Source organism: Lycium ferocissimum, chromosome 4 (genome assembly GCF_029784015.1).
Source record: "Lycium ferocissimum isolate CSIRO_LF1 chromosome 4, AGI_CSIRO_Lferr_CH_V1, whole genome shotgun sequence".
In the NCBI taxonomy this organism is placed as follows: Eukaryota; Viridiplantae; Streptophyta; class Magnoliopsida; order Solanales; family Solanaceae; genus Lycium; species Lycium ferocissimum.
This window is the reverse complement of record NC_081345.1, coordinates 9,392,425-9,409,888: the sequence shown is the minus strand read 5'-3', so window position 1 is coordinate 9,409,888 and position 17,464 is coordinate 9,392,425. Positions and strand designations below refer to the sequence as shown.

Genomic DNA, 17,464 nt, shown 5'->3' with positions numbered 1-17,464 from the left:
ATTTTGACGAGCTGTTTGTTGCGTTGCAAACTAGACTCGATGAACTTAATTTTTAGGCTTTTGAAACACCTTAAAACTCCTCATGTACTAGGAGATATGCCTCCTACAATATAGGCTAAAATCGGGTCCGAGATTTTAAAATTGTTCCGATTCATTTCGTTTAACTTCTAATCCTCTTCCAACCTCATGTAACCTCTTATACATACAAATACACAGTCATTTACATCCATAACAATTCATATACATGTCTCGAAGGGTCCGTAGAATCACAATAACCATAAGTAGAACTCACAAAGCTTCGACGAAACTCCAATCGAAAAAGTATATTCCTATCTTTTGTCCATCTTCTATATCATTACTAATAATCTCAAATACTTTAAAAGGTCACTCACATTACCTCATATACATACTAATAACGCGATTTCAAATCCTTTAGGTTACCAAAATCACCGAGATACTTAAGACAACCATATTTATAACGATATTCTTACTAACTCGATTAACTTTCCTGAACCTTCTTAACTCATTCTTTCTTGTTTTAATACAAGTAGTAAGGATTATTGGAGCGTGACATTCTCCCTCCTTTAGAACATTCGTCCTCGCATGTCAAACGAGGACTAAACTCGTCAATTAAATAACCGAATCACCCGTTATCGCGTACCATAGACTATAGGCAATAAAGATTTGACCACGAAAAGGGTGTTTTAGGAATATTATGCCTAAAAGTGCTAAACGACCAAATGGGTCGTTACACTAGCGTTACGTCAAGTCAAATTAAGTACAGAGTGCGCCTATGGAATTGCATAACGCATGAATTTACTGCGTTATGTCAGAATTAGCAGTATAGCGCATTATATTAATGTGTTATTCTGACATAGAGTAGTAATTTACTGCGTTATGTCAGAATAACGCAGTAAATTATAGCTTTAGTAATCTATAACGCAGTAAATTATTGGATTATTCTGACATAACGCAGTAAATTACTACGCTATATCTGTGCGTTGTGTTGTCAATTGAAGTTGTCATACAGAAAAACGTCATAATTCGAATCTAAAATTTGTGTTTGATGCTATCGAGTGTTATATAACATAATTGATGAATAACTACCAACCACACAAAATTGAGTTATTATGTCATTTTTTTTAACCAATTTGGAGATATTATTCGTATTACAACTCTCTCCAGGAGACATATTCGACGTAATGGGTAGGACATGGGAATTAGATGAAGATTTTGAATACTCGAATAACCCAAACGAGAGATACAATCAACGTTACAACAATATGATAACAGACTAGTGAATTGGTGTGTTAGGGAGGCTGCATCACTGGAACAAAACTTGAGGTCACTAGGCCTTAACCGCCCAAAAAAACGTGTTATGTCAATGCCTCGTGGCACTCCACAAGAGTTGAATTTTGCTCGTAATCGTTTTTGCGAAGAGAACAATCGGATGAAAATACGTTGCCTCAGGGTAGAATATGGTCAACATAGTTACGTCAGATCAGATCCAAGTGGGATTCGAATGACAGCGTGAGATGTCGGTACGATGACTCCCCGTGATATTATTAATAGTTGTACTATATTAAATAAAGTTGGTGGGGCCATATTCATGATCCCACAACCTATTGAGTTTGATACCTATATAAATAGCCTTTTGCTACTTAGTATCTACTTAAAATTCAATGTCGAATAGTAGAAACATAGATTGGTCGGTATTTTTTCCACAGGATTCGAATAGCAGTGGTGATGACAGCTCAAATCAAAGCAACTATTTCAGTGATTCCTCAACCGATAACAATGAATTCGTGCTAGACGATTTCAAGCCCCACCTTTTAATAGAGCGTAATAACGATTTTCGCGAGCTGAAATATTCAAATCCACGTGAATATCATTGTGGTTTACGTCGTGAATGGGCATACCGGTAGGCCGAATTACAACGTCTTGTTCGTCGCTCAAATCCCAACAAGGTTCTCAATGACCATGCCTCGAGTAGGTGAACACACTTGCGAGTTTGCTGTACAAAGGATTAGAAAAAAAATAACAAAATGCTAGCAAGACGTTGTAGATTTTACATGCTAAAGTTGGCCGAAGAACAAGCATCATCAACTAGTAGGGAACTAACATCTCTACGAAAGTTAAGATACTACGTCTTAAGAAACCAAGATATTCTTCTGAGGACGATATTGAAGACTTCAACTCAGATGATGATTAAGAATATTGTGATTTTAGTTTTATGTTTACTTTATGATGATGTTGTTAATTTGAAGAATATTAGTATGTTTAGCGGCAAATCAACTCAAGGGCATGTGTAGGCTCATGTATTCTAAGTTTTTTCTTTCTTTAATGATTGTATTTTAACAAGTTTTTGTTTGTTATTAATGAACAAGTTTAACTGTTTTCATATTGTTAAGAATGATGCAATTTAATTATTTTAAAATTGGTATGAATGATGCAATTTTGACTAAAAAATAACACACTTAAATCGAAACCCTAAAACATAAATAACTTAAAGTTAATGACAAGAAGTCTTCAAACAAAAATAGACTTCAAGCACTTTTCAATCACTAAAACGACAATCCGAAATTTTGCTTATCCTTGGTGTATTGAGCCTTCCTTATTAATCGCACAAAAATAAGTAGGGTTCTATATAAAATATTAGAGTTTTGGAGTCCCGATTTACGATTAATCTAGGCTGGCATTAAAGTGACGTAAAACAAACAGAAAAGAAAGAGTTTAACCAAAAGAAGAAAAAAAAAAATGGGGGCCTCCTTTAACGCAGTAATTTACTGCCTTAAAGGTACTTTAGTAAGATTTTTTTTTTATTGTTGGGGTATTTTGGTGTCTTTTTTGGGGTCATTTTGATTCCGGACTCGTAATATTAAGGACAGGTTAAAGTGAGAGAGAAAAATAAAAGATATTAAAGGTTGGTCGGAAAATTTTTCCGGCCAAGACATGTTAACACTATCTCTATATGATGAAAAATGAAAAATGCAAGTTCTTGTTCAAAAGAAGAGGGTTATTTTCTTTGCTAATGGCTATTTTAATTTTATTTCCTCACTCAACATTGTGATTTTTGTACATGTTGTCATGAAGCAGAAGAAAGGGAGGGATGGGGTTGGGAGTGGGTGAGGATTACAAAAATATGAATTTTGCAATAAAAAAAAGAATAAAATTTAACAAAAATGGGTCTCTTTTTAAATTATTTTTATATTTTGTGCCACATCAGCTCTCAGGAGGTAAATAAATTCACTTTTTAGATTCTTCCAGTAACGGGGTAATAAGTCGCCCTATTAGTTGGAGTGTGAAGTTGACATTAGGTAAAGTTCAGGGTGCAATCTATGCCTTTTGCCTTTATTAATTACGATATTGACCTACTTTGTTGGTTTGATTTTTTTTACTTCGTGTATAGTTTTTCGCTTGTTTAAGACAATTTCATTTTTCAATGTTAACTTAAATTTTTCTGAATCAACTATTTCTGTTTGTCAATTAAAATAACAAATTCTTGGAATAATTAATTTAAAGCTTTGCATTTCAAGAATTTAGGAGCTTTAAATAAAAATATATATAAACTTCATTTAGAAAATGATAATATCTTAATGAGTTTTGAGTCCTCCCTATTTCAACTCCAGAATTTAAAGTAAGAAAACAAATCCTAATAAATAGCGTCTGTTATCCGAAAATAAAGAAAAAAGACATAAATTCACCTTTAAACTTACACCGAAAATTCACTTTAGCAATTAAACTCTACGGCCGTTTAAATGCCCCCTAAACAACTTTCAAGTGAATTAAATATCACATTCTACGTACAATACCAGTTTCATTGTTGGGAGGTGATATGCACACGGGCCACCTCAGTAACACGTGGATAACACGTCAGATATTCTCTCTCTTTCTCTTTCACTTCTTTAATTTCTTCTTCTGTGAAAAAGCAACAGCAAGTTTTCATTGTTTCAAAATCATAACATTTTCTAAATTTGAACTCTCATTTAAAGATACATGGCAAAAGAACCATGACCCACCAAGCCCTCCGCCGTGAACCACCGTACAAAATCACCGGAAAAACCATCTCAAAATGGCCATAAACCGACAGGTCTTCACCGAAAACGACGAATCCAATCCTCCAAACCCCTCCGGTCTCGTAATAGCAATTTCACATCCGTCCTGACAAAGTTAGTCAAGAAGCAGACCCAGAAAAGCTCATTATCTAGCTGCAATTTCTTTTCTGGCAAATGGCTATTTGATAACTAATCTAGCTGCAATTCCCTTTCAATTTTTCTTCCACCTCTTTGTTCCTCGGTATTTGATTTTAATTCTTGATTTTGCAAAAATTTAATGCTACTGTGATGTTGGAGAAGTTGAGGAACAGAAGGGTTGTTTATGTGGGAGGAACAAAAGGCTTGGAGAAAGATTTTATGCTACTGGAAATGGAAACTCCATGAAAATGATTTTTGTAATTTGAGGTGGGGATCATTTGAAAGTGCCAATTATGAACATTTGGGGATGATGCGTATGGGTGGGAGACGGGGTGGAAAGAAGACAAAGTGCGCCCACTTGTTTTTCATCTTCAATTTTTTTCAATGTACGCTCATGATTTTTTATTTATTTGCCACGTCAGTCATTAAGGTTGAATTTAATTCACGTATAAGTTATTTAGGGGGTAAAGAATTATCAATAAAATTTAACTATCAAAGTGAGTTTTCAATGCAAGTTTTTATGTGTTTTCTCGAAAATAAAAAATAAGTTAATGACCGCCAAGACAAAGATTAACTAACATTTTGTCCACAAAATAACTTTAGTCCACACGAGAGTTTAAGGGGAAGTGTATTGATAGTCACTTTGAGGATTTCTATCTAAATAATTGAAGTTCATATATTTTTAAGTTTAGAGTGAAAATTGGGGCTTGATCTGATTTTAGACCGTGTACTTGCTTTTGTTTGTTTCCATTTTGCTCTTTGCTTTTTGTTTAGATTATTAATATTAATAAAATGGGAGAATGACATATATATACATAAGAATAGGATATATTTACGAAATATGACGATACTTTTTAGTTTACAGAATATAACAATAGATTTCTTACAAAAAATTTTACTTAATAATTTATGCATGAAAACTATATGAAATGTGTATTTCTTGCTCAAGACTTAGAAAATTTCACTCAACATTTTGTGTCTGAAAACTGTATGAAATATGTATATCGCTTAGGGTTTAGAATTTCGCTCACATTTGTCATGTATGAAATGTGTATGACTCAAGGCTTAGAATTTCGATCATGATTTTTAATATAAAAACTGTCTAAAAGTGATTATGAAATATGTATATAATTGTATACATGTTGTATAAAGCTCATGTTCGATTTTAGAAAATTTAATACAACTACAATAATATTATATTCAACTTTCATACAATATTCATACAAATTTAATACAACTAAAAAAACATATATAACTTAAAAAATAAATTTAGGAAATTTCGAGTAATTTGATTGTTTTTGCGATGTTTGGAGTCGTTTTCGATCTTTGAGGATTTGCATTTTCTATATATGATTTGGTATAGTGTTGCTAACTTTGAAGAATGGCTTCATTCTCCTAGTATTTTTTCTAGATCTGTACTTTTTCAAATCGTGTTTATTTAGATCTGCCACTGGAGTGTGTCCTGAACTCACCAAAGAAGAACTCGGAGAAGGGGAGAAGGGTAGGGCGGTGGTTCAGAATCATGGAACTTCATTAACTTCTCCTATAATCAATAAGACCAAACTCCATTAACTGTAGAAAGAAAAGTCAAAGTTTTCAAGGAACAAATGGTTGAAAATATTCGTTTGATTATTAAGAGAGAGGACTTTTCAGACATACTACACCGCAAGCTAGTAAGATTTCTCTTCAGTCTATTCTCGGAGGAAAAAGAGAATAGGGAGAAGGGGAAAGAAAGGTGGGTGGCTCAGTTTTGGATGAAACAGAGAATGGGGAAAAGGAAGGAAAGGGTGGCTTTTAATTTTTTCAAATTTATGTTTGGTAATTAAGTTGTTATATTTTGTAAATAAGGAAAAATATTCTTATATTTAGTAATATAGAGTTTTAAGTAGTATTGTTATGTCATTTTCCCTAATAAAATATCCCTCCATTAAGTATTACTTAGTGGTTAATTTTGTTTTATAAAAAGACAAAGATTAACTAACAGTTAGTCCACACGAGAGTTTAAGGGAGAAGTGTATTGATAGTCACTTTGAGGATTTCTATCTAAATAATTGAAGTTCATATATTTTTAAGTTTAGTTGCATCATAATCAACTTTAAAGTTTCAAAAACTTCATATATACAACAAGCCAACTTCAAACATGATATATTACTTGTGCCGTGACTTCAGACATTTAGGTCTGAAATTAAGCTTGACAGTCTCTTACTTCAAACATGTATATATGAAGTTTCAACTAAGAGAATTATGAGTTGCAGACTCCATAATGCAAGATAAATAGGACCTTCGAAAAGCCAAAAAATACGATAGCGTGGATGTAATTTTTCATCAGGTTACATATATTCCCTCTCTCTTTATGTTGGGGATCATGTCTACACCTATTTGGAGGGTGTATGTGCTTTTCATCCGTTTTTGTTTGATTTTTTATAATCTATTCTCAAGGTGCTTCTAGAAACTATAAAGTTGTGTCACTTATTTATCCAATCACACTTTTATTAAAGTCTTAGAATTTGGATGGATGTATATATTTGTGAAGTTTATAGCGACCAAGCAGCAGAAGAAATGTGAATATATAATAATCTTAGTGAACAATAGAATTTGTTTGGGTAGACTTACATATATTAGTGTTAGTTCCCGAAAGAACATGAAACTATTACAATCTTATTAGGAAAGAAGATGAATATTATTTTGTCTTTTGACCTGTGATATATAACGAAGTAGCGTTTGTTTGAATTAGTTGATTGTAAAGAGCTATCAAATTTTAAAACTGATGATAAACTGTGTTTGATTAAAAATTTATTGATAAATTATTTTTTTGATAAAATCATCCTCAATCTTTTTTAGAAAAAATATAAATTTCAAATTATCTCTATAAAAAGGAGGAACGTCATATATGAATTGAGAGAAAATTTTGTTTTGAAAATTTAAAAATTAGTCAAACTAAAAATTCTTATTAGCTAAAAAGTCATAAGTTATGATATTTGACTATTTTAACTAAGTTGAGTATACGCTTAAATAAATCAAAGATGCTTATAAGCTTATCGAAACAACTTTCCATCTGTTGGACCACCTAAATATTTTAATTAAAATTTAAGAAAAAGGAAGTTAACAAGATTTTCTTAGCCGATAGATTATCGCTTGCCTCGCCCGGGGTCTTTGTAGCTTACTGCAATATGAGTCATGGTAACCCTTTAAACGTATAAAAAAGGTTTGTACGTTTTACGAGCAAACTCATTATGCATAGGTTTTCCGCAATATAATAGGCGGAAAAAATTTCCCATTTTCTACGACTGTAAATGTAATATTTATTTTAAGTTAGAATTAATAGTCAAAAACATATTTAAACTATCACTCTTTTCTTAATTATGCAGTGTTTTTAACCGTTATCTCATTAAGTCAACATAGTAAATAAAAAAAAATGAAGATATTTATGGGATGAGATAACGTGACAGGTGTCGTATGCCATGGCTCAAAATTAACACTCGATCCAAACTGATTCCCCCAAACTGAACTGTCATTTCTTCACTTGTCCCTCCAAAACCACAAAATTCTTCTCTGACCTCTCTCCATCAAATTATACTCAAGATTTCATTAAAAATCTCACCTTTTTTTTTGCTTAATCGTATCTCATACTCATTCATACTTGCTACTACTAGTCTTCCTTGTCTCTGCTGCCATGGCAGTAGCAGAGTTTATTCCCTCTTCTTCATCATTCACTAAAACTACTACTCTTTATGACTCTTCACAACTTTCCCAATATGTATCAACTCACAAGCCTCCATTAACTCTTAGACGAACCCACTATGCTAAAATATGCTGCTCTGTTACCTCTAAGTATGTTTTAATTTCTTCGCTTCTGTAAACTTTTTTCCAGTTTTTGTTTACTCTAGGTGTAAAAATAATACATAAGAGCGCTGCACTTCCAACAACCAATTCAGAGTTTCATTTACTGCATCTTTTTCCAATTTTTAACATGACATGTTTTTTTGTTGATTTAATTAATATGTCAGTGAAGTTCAAGCACCAGTGGCCAAGCAGAGTAATGACTCAATTAAAAAAACTGAATGCTTTGGTGTTTTCTGTCTCACTTATGATCTCAAAGCAGTAAGTTCTTCTATTCATATTGTGCGCTAGTTTTAAATTTATATGAACAACAGTTTAACCAGTTTTAGTTTACAAAGTATTTCCTTTGCTAGAGTTGGTGTTTGAGTTAAATTCCATGCAGACTCTGTCTCCCTTTTGGGGTTTGGATCATTTTTGTTTTTAACTACATAGATGTATGCACCAAGTAATCATCGTTACTATGGCTCATTGAGATGATTTAGATTTTATGAATTTAGAATCTGTAAAAGCTTTGGTATGACAACCATTTTTGAAAGTTAGAATGAGTGATCTTTCAGGAAAAGGCCACTAAGTTTGTTACTGTACTAGGCAAAAACAGGTTTGATTTTGGCCCCAATCTACTTTTTCTCATACTAATGAATTCCTTGCCAACTTGCGCGCACCAGGACTTTTCCACCTCTAATACATATACCAGGTAACTCTGTCTAACGAGGCTAAGACATATGGGAAGAAAACACCTAATAGCTTTTTTCCTTTGGTGGAATTTGAACCCTAGTCTTCCTATGGTTTTAACTCCAGCTTCATCGACCCTAGGCCACACTCTTGGGTGCCATACCAGAACCAATCTAATCTTCACACAGGAAGGATTTTCAAGTTGTGGATATTCACCCGTAGGTTTGCAGGCTTGGATTCCATTTACTTAGACATCTAGATTTTGGTAGAAATTGAATTTCTATCGGACACATATAACCAACACCCTTTTAAGTTCATCCAATTCCTCTCCCAGAGACTATACGACAAGATACAAGATACAAGAAACAAGAAGCAGTTCCAGCAATTTCTTCCAAATTTTCTGCTGAAAATTCTCAAGTGCTGATGCCAAGGGATCTGGAAACATAGAGATATGAGAAACCACATTTGAATAAATTGGATCACAAACAACTTGCATGGTTGTCATTTCAAATCCACATAATATGGGATCCTAAATTTACAGAGATACAAGTGTAGTCTGAATCCTTGTGAATGATGTAACTAAGATCGCCAGTAAAAATTTAGACGAGGATTTGCTATTCAATAAAAAAACATACTCCAATGGTCCAAAAACAACATAATAGTTTTGCTGCCTTATCTTCAACTGCTGGAGTTTCTTATTGAAAGAAGAAAGAAAGGCACACTGTAGAACTGTTGTATGTTGGATTAGTAATTGGTTTCGGATGATGCATACTCAAAACCCAAGCCAGCTGTTCATGAAAGTGCAGCTGAAATATCTTCAGTTTACCGAAACGCAAATTTATAATGAATAGTCGAGCAGAAACTATCTTCGGCTTTTAGTTAGTATTGTATTTTAAGAATAATCTTTTTCAACAGGAAGAAGAGACAAGCTCTTGGAAGAAGATGATAAATGTCTCTGTATCTGGTGCTGCCGGAATGATCTCCAATCATCTTCTTTTTAAAGTAAGAAGCCCTCTTCCCCACTAATTGCACAAGTAGTTTATCTAATAATGACCTTAAAGTATGAATTAACGGTTTGGATTTATGTTATCTAGCATCATCATGTTTGTTCTTATGAACCAGTTCTTCATAAGTGAAATTTTCAGAAAGCTTTTTATTCAGTCTCATAAAGCCTGGGAAAGTACATAATGGTTTCAATTTTTCCAGCTTGCATCAGGTGCAGTTTTTGGGCAGGATCAACCAATTGCATTGAAATTATTGGGGTCTGAGCGGTCAATCCAAGCCCTTGAAGGTAGGTATTTTCCCTATACCATCAACATCTACATTTTTGGAGGATCCTTCACGGACATAATATGTTGTTCCTCTTTTCTCTTCTTTTCCTTTCCTTTTTTAGGGGGTGGGGGCGGTATGTTTGTGACTTAAGTGTTCTTATCTGTCCTTAGATGGTCACATGATTTAAGCACATACAAACAACATTATAAAATAAAAAGTGCTTGTTGTCTGACATTGGATTAAAATTTTGACTTTCTTATTTGTAGTAGTTTGTATGGATTTCCCAACTTTCAGCTGTTTGCTCCACTTGGTTTCTATGATATTCGTTCTCACTAACTGTAGGACAAGGATGGAATTCCTACATTTTTTATTTACTAAAGCGTAGATGTCACCATGCAGGAGTTGCTATGGAACTAGAAGATTCCTTGTTTCCTTTGCTTAGGGAGGTCAGCATAGGTATAGATCCTTATGAGGTGTTCCAGGATGCTGAATGGGCACTTCTCATTGGAGCAAAGCCTCGAGGTCCTGGAATGGAACGAGCTGCCTTATTGGATATAAATGGGCAAATCTTTGCTGAGCAGGTATCTTCTTCTACTTGTTATCCTCATAAGCCAGTGAGTCAAGTTTTTCATATCTTTTGCCAAATCATTTCAGGGAAAAGCTCTCAATGCTGTTGCATCTCGTAATGTCAAAGTGATAGTGGTGGGAAACCCTTGTAATACCAAGTAATATGCTATGTCACTGAATGTCAAGTCTCCTTATATAAACAGCTCCGTTCATTGCTAATATCCTTCTTTTCCTCTCTAGTGCATTGATTTGTTTGAAAAATGCTCCAGACATACCTGCAAAGAATTTTCACGCGTTGACAAGATTAGATGAAAATCGAGCAAAATGCCAGGTAAGCCACTTCATTAAACATCATATAATTTAATTACCAGGCTCTTTGACATCAAAAGGTAAGATAGAGTCTCATGGTTGTGCAGCTTGCTTTGAAAGCTGGAGTCTTCTATGACAAAGTATCTAATATGACCATCTGGGGAAACCACTCGACCACTCAGGTTTAAATAAGATTCTCATCCACTGGTGCCAAAGCTATTTTCACTTGCTTACTGTTCCTTTTATAAGTTAGGTCAGTTTATTGCTATCAGGTTCCAGATTTTTTAAATGCAAAAATTAATGGATTTCCAGTCAAAGAGGTCATTAGAGACATTAAATGGTTAGAGGAAGGGTTCACTGAAAAGGTTCAAAAGGTACGGTCTCAAACTTCTCAGAGTTTTCTTTTGTGCCTTTCATGTGTTATTGTCAAAAGAATCTCTAATGCTTAGCATTGATCTACAGAGAGGTGGTGTACTTATTCAGAAATGGGGAAGATCTTCTGCTGCGTCGACTGCTGTATCAGTTGTTGATGCAATAAGGTCTCTTGTGACTCCTACACCTGAAGGCGATTGGTTCTCCACTGGCGTAAGTTTATGGATTCTTCTTTATAAGAGAATTGAGTTGTCTATTAGTGACTTCAACGAGTTAATGGGAAAATGGGCATACTGAATTTTGATAAGGTGGATGAATTTCACCTTGTTCATTTAAAATTCCAAATGGAGATTTGTCGACTTATAGATGCGCTTTCGGTCTTTGTGTGTGTGGTGTGTGTATTTATTAAGTTTCTTATTCATTGGCACAAAGGAGCGGGTGTAGTGGCACTCCGTGCCCACAGACTTGATCCTGATTGAATGGACATAATTAGCTGAAACGGAAGCCATGCTTTTATTGGATATAAACCGATTAACATTTGATGCAACCATATGTTCTATCACGTGTGATATAACTAGTTTTATGGTTCCTAATTGTCCGGTTACATGGTATACGATGGTTATTTATGAGTTTCCAAGTAATTTGATCTGATAATGTAGGTGTACACCAATGGAAATCCTTATGGGATAGGAGAGGATATAGTTTTCAGCATGCCATGCAGATCAAAAGTTAGTTATATCCCTCAGTTCCCAGTTTTATCTGGTTGACTCTTTTGTGCAAATCAATATCGGGTCTAATATACCGTATGCTTGCAGGGTGATGGTGACTATGAACTTGTCAAGGATGTAATATTTGATGACTACCTCCAAAGTCGAATAAAGAAGGTTATCTACCTTTCTCTTAGATTTTGGAACTAATTGTTTCTTCATAAAAAAGATGTTTTTTTCTTTTAAAATTGGGGGTAAGCCAGGGAAAGGGAAATGGGAGAGGGAATTACAAGGTGGGGAATCGAACTCTCACCAACAAGTTGAAAGTTCAGCTAGCCAACCAACTGAGCTACTAGGATTTATCAAAAAAAAAAAAAAAAAAAAAAGGTTATTTGATGGAGCATGTCGAACGTATAAAGCTAAAAAGCTCCAACTCAATGCTACTTTGTGTTCACATAGACATTCATGAAGCAGTTAATTAATCTGGTGCTTGTATACGGTTTTGCAGTCAGAAGACGAGTTGCTTGCTGAGAAGAAATGTGTCGCGCATCTTACAGGGGAGGTGAGGCTTTGTTTTATTTTGTTTGTTTGTTTTTCCCCTCTCCTCAGGGTCGTGAGAAATAAGCCAACTGGTACTGGTCTTTTAAATTTTGTGTTTTCCCCAGTGGATGACTGAATCTTTATCTCTTTAGGGTATTGCTGTATGTGATCTTCCAGGAGACACAATGCTCCCTGGAGAAATGTGAAACCATAGGGTCAGGTTATCGATGGCTTTTGACCGGTCCGCCTGCTTTGCCGAACGCGTTTAGATTCTGTGCACACATAGGTAAATGAAAATGTAATTTGTATGCAAATGATATTTGTATAAGTTAAATAGATCTGATTGCCTCTTGGAGTGGGCGTTGGGGCAATTCAGATTGGATGTGAGAGCTCTGGATTGGAATTTTGATTTTCGGGTTTAAAGAATTACAATACAAATCCGAACTTTAGTTTGATTAGTTCGGTTTCGGATGAATCAGTTTTGATTATTCGGGATTTTTGGTTTTGAGCTTATAAGTTGGTGTCTTCTTCTCACAAAAGCAAGCAAATCGAACTCCCAAATAAATCTTGAGTGTTAATAATCATTCATTTGGACCATAACCATCAAAATAAAGCATTCAAAAATAAGCCTACTCATTTTTTAGTTTTTTTTTTTAAAAAGCCACGAGATAATTTTTTTTTCTAGTGGGTTCTCTCGTTCGTTTTTTAAAAAAAAAAAAAAATCTCCTTGGCTTTAAAAACAAGTTTACCCATTTTTTAAATGAATCAGATCCGATCCATTAGGAAAAAAAAAAATACTACGTGGCTTTAAAAAATGAGTCTGCTAAAAAAAATAAAAGACCCATTTTTTCAAAGCCACATGACATTTTTTAATTAAAAAATAAATTAAATAATTTTTTTTATAATTTTATCAAAGAAAAAAGGTATATTTATACCATTTGCTGACAAAATTATAAAAAAAATTATTTAATTTATTTTTGGCCCAATATGAGTCTGAAAAGGGACCAATTTTAAGTGAATCACATGGTGGGTCACGTGCATCTTCTCCAAAACTTAAAACTCCAGATAGTTCCACTGTAGATGGCTATAAGAATCACTTCAACAACTTGAAAGAGATGGCATCCAAATTCCTCGAGTGCTTTGCCAATTGGGAAGCTTCTACTCAATATGCAAAAGGCAATTTCAATTCCTCCTCTTCTATATTACCACTTCACACAGATTCCCCTGCTTTTAGGGTTCAAGAAAGTGGCGAATTTAAATATCCTGGGAGGAAAGATGCGAGATAAAGGAACGGATCGTCACGAGAGTTTGAAGAAGAAGAAGATGGAGGCGGATGGTCTTGCCAATCGAAAGTCAAGAGACGAAGAGAAAATTGAAGAACATGAACACAAACCGATAACTCTACCGGGAGAGCCTACTCCTATACAAACATTTTTCGAAATGTGAAGAGGAGCAACAGATGAGATCGAACCCGTGGGTTCGTAATACGCGAGGTCGAGCCAGAATTCGGAGCAAAGATTTGAAGGTTGCTCAGTGAGGTCAAGCTTTATTCACAAAGATTGACCAAAGGAGAGAAAAAGGGATAACTTTAGTTATCTCAATAAACATAATCGCCGATAAAGAGACAAGCCTTCTAGAGCTAAGAAATTTGATATTTGATATGAATTACAAAGATGGGGAACCAAGGAGTGAATCAAGAAGTAGGGGGAGGAGACTAATAACTCCTTTATAATGAAGATAAAAATAGTTTCTTGGAATGTGGCGGGTTGAATATGGAGAGTAAAAGGAATACCGTAAGGAGTAGAATACAACAATGGGGCGATATCTATGTTTTGGTGGAAACAAAATCGGGAGCGGGGAAGGAAAATTATCTACAACAACTCGGGGAAATAGATGGGTGGGGGGTGTATGGCTTGAGTCATTAGGCACTGGGGGGGCATTATAGTGTTATGCGGATAAGAGGGAATGGAGAGGGGAAATAGTGGAAAATGGGAATCAAAGTTTAACTTGTAAAATTGTGTGGGATAAATCAAGATTTCATCCGTTTATTACGCAGTGTATCGTCGATTGTGGGAGAATTGTGGAGGAACTGCGAGGAGATAGGTGCTACGAGGGCTTTATGTGAGGGTCCGTGGTGGTTTGTGGTGACTTTAATGTCACAAGGTTCCCATCTCGAAAGAACCGAACGTAGCAGTTATCCGGTGCTACGAAGGAATTTTTTGAGTGCATCAACGAGGCGGAGTTAGTGGATCCTCCTTTATTCGGGGGTCCTATACTGAGAGGGGGGGGGGAAATCACGAATCGCTCTAGATTGACGATTTCTCTTTTCAACACTTTGGGATGAAATGTTCCTGCTGCATCAAAACAGATGTAATGCCAAACCTGGGATCCGATCATAATCCGATCATGCTAAACGCGGAGATCGTCCTTTAAGAAAACTTATTTCAAGTTTGAAAATTGGTGGTTGAAGGTGGATGGTTTCGAAGCAAAAGTGTGGAATGGTGGAGCTCCTTTTGATGTTACGGGAAGAAAGACTCCGTACTACAAGTTAGCCGCAAAGTTAAACCCGTTAAAAGGTAAACTTAAAGAATGGAGCAAGGAGAATAAGGGAAACTGGAGGGAAAGAAAAGACAAAATACCGGGAACAAGTTGGCGGCCTACAAGTTATTCAAGAACAAAGACCTTTGACCGAAGACGAGCAATCGAAGGCTCGCCTGGCTATGGAGTATGAAGAAGTGGCTGGAAATGAAGAGATAGCATGGAGACAAAGATCTAGAGTGCGATGGATCAAAGAGTGGAGACAAAAACACAAAGTATTTTCACGGGATGGCCACAGACCACAAAAAGATTCAACACTATTGACACTTTAATGGTTGATGGAGTTAGTTCCTACCGAACCTATGGATATTCGAATGCAATTCTAGAATTCTATCGTAACCTTTACGGGAGACGAAAGCATGGAGACCAAACTTGAACATTCAAGGTGTCCAAAGCATTACCGGAGAAGAGTAAATATGGATGTCAAGGCAATTTGAAGAAGATGAAGTATGGGAAGGGATCAAGCCGTGTGTCTTTGTTGATAAGGCACACAGCCGATGGATACACAATGGCCTTCTTCCGGCATTTGGGATGTTTTGAAGGAGGATTTGATGCGACTTTCCCGAATTTCCATTCTCAACGGATGTTTGAAAAAAAGTTTCAATGCCACCTTGTGGCCTTGATCCCAAAGAAGGTGGGTGCAACCGAACTAGGGACTTTAGGCCCATTAGTTTGATCACCGGTGTGTACAAAATAATTTCCAAAGTCTTTGACGTAAAGGCTAAAGAAAGTGGTGAGCAAGTTAGTCAATAAGCACCAAATGGCATTCATAAAGGGGAGGCAAATTATGGATCTTTCACTTTAATAGCAAGTGAGTGTATTGACACCGGACTTAGAGGAGAAGAGCCGGGGGTGATGTGCAAGGCCGGATATTGAAAAAGCCTATGACCATTTGAACTGGAATTTTCTTATCAACACTCTAAGACAAATGGGGTTTGATTGCGGGTGGCTAAAGTGGATGGAGTTCGCATTAAAACAACCGGTTCTCTATTCTAGTAAATGGAGAACCCGTGGGTTTTTTTCTGCCCGAAAAGGGGGCTCGAAGGGGGACCCTTTATCCCCTTTCCTTTTCATTATAGCTATGGAAGGCTTGGACGGCATGATGAGAATTGCTTCTCAAAATAGGCCGGATCAGAGAGATTTAATGTGAGAAATAGGGCTAATGAGGCTATGGAAATCTCCCATCTACCGTATACGACGATGATACAAAGTTTTTTGTGAGGCAAATCGGAACGGATCGCCATTCGGGGTGATACTAGTGGTTTTTGAAGCATGTTATAGGGTCGAAAGTCAACCGGAGGAAGAAGCGAAGATATTCCCAAATCGGAGGTGCGAGATCCGAGTGCTTGCAAGCATTTTGAATTGCAAGATTGAGAATTTGCATCGTTTATCTTGGAATGCCTTTGGGATCAATGCATAAAGCGTTGAAAATGGGATGGCATCATAGAGAAGCGAAAAGAAACTAGCTCTATGGAAATCTCAATACCTATCCTTGGGAGGAAGACTCATCTTAATCAACTCGGTCTTGGACTCTTTGCCAACATATGTGATGTCCTTATTTCCTATACCAAGCAAGGTGGTTAAGGCTTTGGACGCTCTAAGAGAAACTTTCTATGGCGAGGAAACAATGAGGGAAAAAAGTTCCACTTGGTAAATTGGGAAGTAGTTCAACAAAGCGAGAATGCATGGAGGATTGGGGGTGAAGAACCCGAAATTACGAATAAAAGCTTACTCGTGAAGTGGTTATGGAGATATAATCGGGAAGATCGAGCACTATGGAAAGAGGTAATTCAACATAAGTATAGCCAAAATGGGAAATGGTGTACAAATGAGGTGACAAATACCTATGGTGTGGGGGTATGGAGGACCATTAGAGGTTTACGTCGGCTCAAGGCAAATGTTAACTACAAGGTGGGTAGGGTGACAAGATTCTTTTACGGAAGGAAAATTGGAGTGGACGGGGGACATTACAACTACTTGTCTCCTAGCTTATTTTCTATAAGCACAAATCCGGATAGTATAATAGAGGAGATGTGGTCTCCCCAGGCCGGAATTTGGTTTTCGAAGACTTCTAAATGATTGGGAAATAGCATGGGTAGCGTAACTATTGTGATTGGTGGATTTCAAGGAACTAATTTTGAGCCGGATAAATTGACATGGAAGCATAATCAAGATGGACTGTTCTCGTGAATGATTGTACAACAAGGTTTGATCAAATTTCGGGAGGACACCAGGACCTTGGAAATCCATTTGGAAGAGTGTGGCACCAACTAAGGTGAAGTGTTTCACACAGCCGGTAGCTTAGAGCTCAGCTTGACTCATGAAGCACCGGAAAAAGAGGAATAAATGTTGCCTCAAGATGCACATTATGCAAGGAGGCCTTAGAGACAAACA

General features: G+C 36.0%; 1 protein-coding gene across 1 annotated transcript; it reads left to right on the top strand.

Annotated features, from left to right (window-relative positions):
• Window positions 1-7,713: 7,713 nt before the first annotated feature.
• On the top strand, window positions 7,714-12,910 carry LOC132051517 (malate dehydrogenase [NADP], chloroplastic-like). The gene is made up of 14 exons (XM_059442650.1): window positions 7,714-8,024; window positions 8,201-8,294; window positions 9,621-9,707; window positions 9,912-9,996; window positions 10,377-10,558; window positions 10,632-10,702; window positions 10,785-10,875; window positions 10,961-11,035; window positions 11,126-11,227; window positions 11,316-11,438; window positions 11,885-11,953; window positions 12,041-12,109; window positions 12,441-12,494; window positions 12,625-12,910. The coding sequence occupies exons 1-14, from the start codon at window positions 7,867-7,869 to the stop codon at window positions 12,676-12,678; spliced, it is 1,314 nt and encodes a 437-aa protein (XP_059298633.1). The 5' UTR covers window positions 7,714-7,866; the 3' UTR covers window positions 12,679-12,910.
• The last annotated feature ends 4,554 nt before the right edge of the window (window positions 12,911-17,464 follow it).

Bases quoted from the DNA above. Each gene is read 5' to 3' on its own strand.
- LOC132051517 (XM_059442650.1), top strand. From the start codon at position 7,867: ATGGCAGTAGCAGAGTTTATTCCCTCTTCTTCATCATTCACTAAAACT. The intron at 10,703-10,784 runs GTAATATGCTAT...TTTCCTCTCTAG, and splicing joins GGAAACCCTTGTAATACCAA to TGCATTGATTTGTTTGAAAA. The intron at 10,876-10,960 runs GTAAGCCACTTC...ATGGTTGTGCAG, and splicing joins AAAATCGAGCAAAATGCCAG to CTTGCTTTGAAAGCTGGAGT.